Source organism: Andrena cerasifolii, chromosome 15 (assembly GCF_050908995.1).
Source record: "Andrena cerasifolii isolate SP2316 chromosome 15, iyAndCera1_principal, whole genome shotgun sequence".
Lineage (NCBI taxonomy): Eukaryota > Metazoa > Arthropoda > Insecta > Hymenoptera > Andrenidae > Andrena > Andrena cerasifolii.
In genome coordinates this window covers 7661857-7670314 of record NC_135132.1, presented here as the reverse complement: position 1 = coordinate 7670314, position 8458 = coordinate 7661857, and the positions used below count along the sequence as shown (strand labels likewise).

Below are 8458 nucleotides of genomic sequence, written 5' to 3'. Positions count from 1 at the left end.
GAGAAATTTCTTTACGTACTACCGTGACGCGCTAGTTTATCGTTGGTTGGTTGGCTAAATATTCGAAAACGTCCATGCTCTGATTCGATCAAAATTTTACAAATTGTTTCATTTCGCATAGAAATAATGTTTGCGAGAAGAATTTTCGGCGATTCAGAAAACAATTGTTTAACATTTTAATGTCACTCCCTACCTTATCGACACAATGTAGAATAACGTATAATGGGAGACCTTTTAAAACTAATAATCACCGTCCTTCAGCCCGCAGAACGCAAAAATCTTAATATATAAAGAAGAAAGCTTCTATGTGTTTATGTGTGTCTCTGTCGCCTAAAAACTTTCGAACGATAAATTCTGGTATTACTAGATGTGCCTCAGCTCATTATGCCTGACTAATCCAGATGAATGTGACCATTTTCACAAAAAAAAAATAATTTTATTAGGGAGTGAAGCTGAAATTACCAAAAATCCTTCTCGCAGTCCTCAATCGTATCACAGACGAGGTATAAGATAGACCTATAACTAAACTAAACTACATTCTACAATTTGCTTATGTCCGAGGCGAGTTTCAAGTCAAAATGTTTCTAATTAAATAATTAATTCATTTCTGCATATTAATTCTAATATACAAAACCGTTTTTTTTTTAAATTTAAAATCCGCTTTTCGAATTTTACAAATTCATAAATAAAAACCGGTTTTTATAAACCGACAAACCGTAAACGCGTTGCAAAGAAATCGTTGTATATGCCACCTATCGCAATGACGCCACGATTAAAAGCAACTCGACCACTGGCAAGTCAGATCAGCCGAAAATGGTCGTGAGTAATGGGAGGTTTGCTGCGTTTCTACTGCTTTTGACCTGTTTCTGCGACACCACGTCTTCGGAATGCACACAGCTGACGCCTTGCTCCTGCATGTTCGCCGACGGGCACGGATATGATCTGACACAACTCGGTAACTCTGGGTCCGCAGACACAGTACCCTTAACCTTCCTCCGCGAACCACACGTTGCTTCTTACCATGCATATTTTCTTTCAGACCCTTGACAGCGTCCACTGTCAATCACACCTTCTACTTCCAACCGTGTAAAAACACTCCATTCAATGCGACGAGCGGAGACGAGTGCTCCAAAGGGAATGGCGTGTCTGTAAGAAACATAGGGAATTCAATTCCGGGGTTCCCGGGATCCCGGCTGTTTTTTGGGTTCTAAAACTCCCGGGATTTTTATATATCAAGTTTCAACTTATCCCGAGAATTTCGAGATTTTTTAAAAACGTAAATTTCTTTTTCAACAACTGCAAGATATAAAAATGGAACCCAAAAAACAGCCGGCATCCCGGGATTAAATTTCGTAAAGAAACACCACGACACTGTTCATGCTTATCGATTCTAAACGCGGTCTAACTGTTGCCACACTCCTGTCCTAGTTGTGCGTCACTATCGGCAACAATATGTTCAGCCTCGGCACGGCGGAGGAAACAAAAATAACACAACCTGACGGTCAAAAGGATCCACTCCTAACGCTTCTTCATGCGACTAATGTGTCAACGATAGAGCTAGTCTGTTGCGCGCACTGTAGCACCGTCTTGACGGTTGATTCCTCCAATGACGGGGTCTACGTAAGTTAAAGAGCACGCGTGTCTTTGGGCGTGCAAAGTTGCTAGATGGTTTTTTCCTGGTTTCAGCACCTGACACTGATGTCTCAAGACACTTGCAAAAAGTTGTTGCACGCGAAGGGCCTCTCGACTGGTTCGCTGTTGATTATCTACTTCGTCGTGTTCGCTGGGATATACTTCGTTGGCGGAGCAATAGTGTTGAAGTTACTGAGCGGGGGACAAGGTTGGGAGATAGTGCCCAACCACAAGTTTTGGCGAGAGCTTCCTTCGCTCGTCAGAGTAAGTTTAACGAACGCAGCTGCCGCGACGCTCTCTAACACTGTGTACTTTTGTTCCACTAGGACGGGATCGCCTTTACCTTCAACTGCTGCCAGCTGAGCAGCTACGACAGAATATAGATCTAAATTCTCGTTGGTTTTGTTACACGCTGCGTTTGTTCTTCCGGCGCACAGTGGTACATAATGGCATGTTTTGCTGAAATCACTCTACAGGTCGTAACTTTTCAGAAAACTTAACGATGTTTTTTTTTTTAAATTCTTCGTAATTAAATTCTCTGTCGATCTGTCCGGCCGAAATTTTGAATTTCGTTGCTGATTCTTTTATTTTTAGCGAATTATACAGCACTTTTCGAAGATCAGTATCTGTGGGCTTTTTTGGCCGCCTGTTCCGAATTTAATTTAATTCGGAATAAGCCCATTTTCTGAAATTTTGCTTCAACATATTGCGTTCGCCACCTTCAATTTCGAAAATCTGACTTTAAATTCGGAACAGGCGGCCAAAAAAGCCCACAGATGCCGATCTTCGAAAAGTGCTGCATAATTCGCTAAATATAAAAAAATCAGCAACGAAATTCAAAATTTCGACCAGACAGATCGATAGAGAATTTAATTGCGAAGAATTTAAAAAAAAAACATCGTCAAGTTTTCTGAAAAATTACGACCTGTAGGGTGGTTTGAACAAAAAATGTCATTATGTACCACTGCGCGGCGTAGCGTTCGATTTCGATGGATGTTCTGCGTTATCTCGAGTTTCGCGTTGTACATTTCACCGTGCGAGAGGATAAGAGTATTTTCTATGATATACAATTATTCTGGTACACTCGGAAAAGAGGCATGTGATATTTCGTCGCGCTGATGTTTCTGCGCGAGTTGCGGCGTCGATGTGGTATGAACAAATTCGGCGATTCTTTTTATACGGAAATTTGTTGATGCACAGTTAGCGGGTAGAAGCGAGCGCGGGCACTCGGGGGCCGCGCGTTCCTAACCAGTGGCGTATTTAAACGTGTTCTATGTAAAATCTCAGTGACTTTACGGTGTAATATTTTATTAACGAATGCTAGCAATATAAAAATATAAATACTTATACATACATATATTTTATATACTTTCTGTTTTCTGTACGTATACGTATGTAAAATTTATAAAGACGTTCAATTATAATGCCGACCGTAGGGTAGCGAGTGTTTCAACGAAACCGCGGGCACGGATTAATTCATCCCCGATCTATTCCAGTGATCTGCGAATAGGAACGAACCACGCACTACCGATACGGTGGTATAAAAAAATAACGATCGTTACCCGATGGATCTTCGGAATACTGAATACATTTGTTGCTGTTGCGTTGTTTCGCGCGCACGTAATCAGGAAGGGAGGATTATGTACAAGATATTCCAGTGGCGGTGGGTTATCAGAAGCTCTCGATACCGTCCACTTCTATCGCGACCTCGCGATCGGTTTGGATCAGGACCCAGCTGCCGTTGGCGTTCAGATTATGGATATTTATGGCCTTCGCTGAGAAGCTGTTCACTATCTGCGCCACATCTTGAATCCCCTTGGCGCGATACAGGGAGACGGCGTAGTCCGCGAGGGCGACGCCATTGGGGAACACCGCGTCGTCCAGGGAGAGCAGCAGCGGTTGATTGTCGCGGACGGTTCCTGGAGGATGAATCGATAAGGATGCTGATAATTGCAAGGGGAAAGCGAGGCGTTACCTTTGATCCGATGGCCTTCCACCTGCACGAGGATCGCCTTCCCGTCAGCCTCCACGTGGCTCCCTTGAAGATCAACGCCGACCTCCCGCGCCAGGGTGGGCGCGTTGATCATGTTCAAGCCGTTCTTCGTCTGCCCGGACAAGATCCCGACCAGAACGGCGGTCTGCACGAACGACTTCTCCTGCAGCCCGCTGCCGATCATCTGGATCTGCACGACGGCGTTCAGCTTCCCCTTCATGAACCGCGCGGCGAGCTTGCCTAGTTTGCTGGAGAGTTCTATCCACGGGGCGTTCTCGTCGGTCAGCGCGGCGCTCAGGATCGGGGCGTTGACGATTCCCGTGACCGGGTATTCCGTGGACTTCCTCGCCAGCGCCAGGAACTGCTGGGCGATCTCGAGGGCGACCCGCTGCTGGGCCTCGGCGGTGCTCGCGCCTGCGGGACCAACGAGCGTTACAATCGGAGATGCGCTTATATATAATCTCCGGCGAATCATGTTACCGTACCCAAGTGGGGAGTAGCGATGACCTTGGGATGGGCTATGAGCTTCAAGGTGGCCGGGCTCTTCGGTGGTTCCTCGGCGAACACGTCCAAAGCGGCGCCACCGCAGTGGCCCGCCTCGAGGGAGCTCAGCAGCGCTTCCTCGTCCACGATGCCTCCGCGAGCCACGTTCACGATGCGCACTCCCTTCTTGCATTTCGCCAGGGTGGCTGTGCTGATCAGATCTGCGAAGAACCATGAGTAATTTGTAAGGGTAGTTGGGCGGAGGGCTTGGGGAATTGTCGTGAGCTTACTTCTCGTCTGCGGGATCAGCGGCGTGTGCACGGTGATGTAGTCAGCCAGGGGCCATATCTCGTCCAGGGACAGCTTGTCAACGGCCAGTCGGTCAGCCTCCTCGGCGGTCAGTATCGGGTCGAAGGCGACCACGTGCATTCCGTAGGACTGCATTCGCCGGGCGACCTCGCGGCCGATGCGACCCATCCCCAGCACCGCGAGCGTCTTGCCGGACAGCTCGAAGCCGGAGTACTGCTTCCTGTCCCAGCGCCCCTCCTTCAGGGACTGCGCCGCCTGGGCGACGTTCCTCGCCAGGGCGGAGATCAGCGCGCATGTGAGCTCGCAGGCGCTGATGCTATTCCCACCCGGGGTGCTGTAGAACAATTGTTATTTAATAAGCGGAAATTCTATTTTATTTTAAAAGGCGGGCGCGTAATATTACTTGAGCACGATCACGCCTTTGCGAGTGGCGGCCTGCAGGTCGATGTTGTCCACCCCTGTCCCAGCGCGACCCACCACGCGAAGGTTCGGGCAGCAGGCGAACACGTCGCTGGTCACCTTCGTCTCGGATCGCACGATCAGGGAGTCGTGTTTCTGTAATGGTTATATGACAGTCGTACGTAATGTATTTAACTATTACGTATGCTACTTTGCAAGGTAAAACTGTGTAGCGTTGAGTAGACTGAAAGAAGCAGGCACACGCTTGGCACGCTGTGAGCACGTGGTAGTCCAGTGAAATTACACTGCGTTCCATATAAGAGTGTACCAACGCCCCTACCAATTTGCGACCGAACTGCGCAGCTCCCACGGATCTGACACACGCTATTGGTAGCACTTTCCCTGCCGGTTTACTGCCAATCAACAGTGTATGCCTGCGCGAAACGAGTATGCTCTAATGTGGAACGCAGTATAGATGGAAATATGCCCAATCTGCGGAATAACTCCCAGCAAGCTAAAGTTTGGTATGGGCCTTTATTTCATCGCTTTAAACAATGCGTCCCCCAATTTTAGTGAATAAATTTAAACTTTGTTCTTTAGGGATATGTAGAGGATATATATATAGGTATGTACTACTCAATTTTTTTTGCTGCCCAAATTTACTTTAAGGGGATGAAATGGACCCCTGAATAACTCGCGAACTGTAAGAACTGTAGGGACTATAAGTTACCACATGATAGTCCTAATTAAAATAAGTAACTTTTTCCTGAAAAACTTTTCCTCCATCTCCTACAGTTCGCGAGTAATAACGCAAAATCGAAAAAACGTAGCTTGTTGGGAATTATTCCGTAGACAGATCCTAATTTTCACTGGACTATGGGTGAAATGGGGGAAAGGAGAGACGGGCTGATAAGTACAACGACCCGCGCAGTTAACCGGTATTCGCGTTCGCCGACTGAACTGGATCGAACCGGATAGATCGCTCGAGCGCGAGCAATTAACCGAGACGGCGGAGAGCGAGAGCGATAGAGACTGATACGGACATACATATGTATATCAAGTTGGATCGCCACAGCGGGTATCGCGGAAATAATCATGCCTGGCGCCGGTTTGCTGGCGAAAGCGCGGAAACCTGATCGGTATGGCGATGTAGGATGGTTTGTTTATACCTGAAGCTCCTTGATCAGTTCCTCCTTCGACAGCTTGTATTTGGTGGTGACTGGGATGCCATGGCGGACGAGCAGCTCGCCGCAGGACTGGTCCACAGGATCGCTGATAAGAACGCTTCGGAACGTGGCGGACATGTTATCCTTGAACACAGAAAGCCCGTGGGAATGCTTACACTAAGCAGACCTGTGCTGATGAGCGACCTGTGCTCATCGTTCGCCTGTTTATACCGCGTATGCTAACTACGTACGCGTGTCTACGAGATAGCTATTCACAAATGCGCAGGAATCCTTTCCTTTTTTCCCAGCGAGCTTTTCGCAAAATCTACTTTCTCTAAGCTTCCTTAGAAACCTCGTAAGGAAAGATCGACGCCATTGCAGGCGTTTCTCGAGTAAAAAATCGTAAATTTACTATAGTCTCGCGGAGACTCGACTGATACACGTCTCGTAAACAACCGATCGGTTATGTAAGTGCAGCAAGGTAAGTTCCACGCGACAGAAGGTAGCCAAGATGGATCGTTATTGGCGACGCGTAGAGGATCCATTACGATCGAGAAATACCCGATGTTAAAGGAGGACCTACCTCGTGCGAACGGTGGTTGATTGCGACTGTAGGACTCCTGGAACCACCGCGAAAGAAGCCTGTACCGCTCGGATGGACGATCCAACCGTAAACTGTGTTGTTCGCCGGTGATTTATCTTCTTATAGCGTTGTCCCCACTCGGTGGATCGATGGTAAATTCAGTCTAACGCGCGCGTCTACCGTCTCCTGCCTTATCCACCGAAGGGGCATTAAGTACCGAAACGGACCTCGAAAGGTCCTCGGCTGCCCTAGTCGCTCGAATCCCCCAGATTTTTTCGCCGCGATCTACCGGATCGATCCGGAGGTACGTGAGCCAACCAGCTACCAATAGGAGGTACTTCAACGTTTCGTTTCGTTTGGACGGCGAGGGGAATGGGACGGGGGGGCATTCGTATCCCGAGAATCCCCTTTCGGCTGGAAAATAAAAACCGTGGCCGGACGGCTAGCCGCGTCAGTTTCGATACACGAAGAAAGAAGCTGACAGAAGACGGTTGCGTTACACGCGTGCGATAGGAGTCTGCTGGAGACCGCAAAATATATTTTCCATTCCGGGGTCATCTGGTGTTGCGTGATGCAACTTCTGCTGGGGGTCCGATTTAGCCACGACAATAATTATTATTATTATTGCCTTTATCAGCGGTTCTCTGCGCCCGTTTCTATCTCCCCTCACCCGTCCCGTTCTCCCGCTTTAGTTGATAAATCGAACGGCGGTGCCGTCCCCATTTACATCGTCGAACTTTGATCACCAATCATCAATCCGTTTCACCACGATTTTCTTCCGCCCCTCGCGCGCTGGACAGATAGTCACGGTCGTCGCAGGTCTGCTAAGCCGGTGCCTTGCAGCATTTCATGACCCCCAGCGAACGCGTATCTTATCTCCGTGGAAAATAACTTTATCGGGGTCGCCGCTGTTTTCCCTGAAAGATAGACCATGTCAGCGCTCGGGACGCCTTTTTTTCGCCATTGCTTTCTCGTCGGCGTGGCAAAACAGTGGACGTTATTTGCTTCGGACGGACGATTCGGTCCGCGTCAGCTCGGTGTTTCGTCAGCTTCCGCTCGGGCGTCGCGCGTGGAGCCTTTTCCACGGGACTCGGAAGTCGAGATCGCCAGGCCGGTTGTAACAAAGATCCGCGCAACTCGGCGAGGGAAGATCGCTCGGCGGCCGATAAAGCGGAGGACTGCGGAACCGACGGACTGGAGCGAACCGGTTAGCCAGCTGTGCACTCTGACCCTTTCAGATAGCGGTCGAGGGAAACAAAAACCGTAGATAACACTCGCATGATTTGGTTGGGAAACAGAGGGGGCGCGCGAGACAGATAGGAGGCGGAGTGGCTGCTCGGAGAATGCAAAAAAGAAATCGAGTCGGACGAATCTGTGTACGTAAGTACGGACGCTCTGTTATCAGGCGCATCTCCGCTGTGTACGTGGTGAATCGAACCCTGGCAATAGTAACCAGACACTTTCGTGTGTAATTTAAAATCGCACGGTCCCATGTTTACTAACGATTTCGTTAAGCTTCTGTGTGGAACGGATGCTCGTTTCTTCGCTAGAGCTCGAAATGTAAAAGGGAATTAACCTCACGCTTCTGAAAATACGTGCGTGGGTAAGTTCGGGGAATTGTTCGAAATGGATGAAACGGTATTAGAACGAGCAGCGAATTTGCGTGGCTAGTTTGTTAACTGCATCGTTCGCCTTTGTTTTTCCATTTCATCTGCGAGCCAGAGGTCTCGTTAAGTATTCACCGCTCTGTTTATCCTGCGTGATATTATACGACTGGATTGTGCCGGGATTCCTTTCGTTCCGAGACGAATTCCAAGAATATTCGCGGATGTGAAACGTTCTCTGAAAACATGGCCGGTACATACGGCGGAGCGATTGATTCGTATATATCGA

The 8458-nt window shown here is 48.5% G+C and overlaps 2 protein-coding genes across 4 annotated transcripts; one reads left to right on the top strand and one right to left on the bottom strand.

The window, feature by feature from the left end:
* The first annotated feature begins 777 nt into the window (after positions 1-777).
* Positions 778-2987, top strand: LOC143376888 (uncharacterized). 2 transcript variants are annotated; one of them, XM_076827666.1, is made up of 6 exons: positions 778-965; positions 1040-1148; positions 1429-1620; positions 1687-1896; positions 1959-2048; positions 2610-2630. In XM_076827666.1, the coding sequence occupies exons 1-5, from the start codon at positions 814-816 to the stop codon at positions 2013-2015; spliced, it is 720 nt and encodes a 239-aa protein (XP_076683781.1). In that variant the 5' UTR covers positions 778-813; the 3' UTR covers positions 2016-2048; positions 2610-2630. The 2 variants fall into 2 exon arrangements, with proteins under 2 accessions (XP_076683781.1, XP_076683780.1); XM_076827665.1 differs by having other exon boundaries at positions 1959-2987.
* On the bottom strand, positions 2924-6745 carry LOC143376883 (hydroxypyruvate reductase). 2 transcript variants are annotated; one of them, XM_076827653.1, is made up of 7 exons: positions 6566-6745; positions 5986-6126; positions 4821-4972; positions 4399-4751; positions 4111-4329; positions 3608-4039; positions 2924-3551 (listed from the first exon to the last, which is right to left on the bottom strand). In XM_076827653.1, the coding sequence occupies exons 2-7, from the start codon at positions 6118-6120 to the stop codon at positions 3304-3306; spliced, it is 1539 nt and encodes a 512-aa protein (XP_076683768.1). In that variant the 5' UTR covers positions 6121-6126; positions 6566-6745; the 3' UTR covers positions 2924-3303. The 2 variants fall into 2 exon arrangements, with proteins under 2 accessions (XP_076683768.1, XP_076683769.1); XM_076827654.1 differs by lacking the exon at positions 6566-6745 and adding an exon at positions 6395-6418.
* Between the last annotated feature and the right edge of the window lie 1713 nt (positions 6746-8458).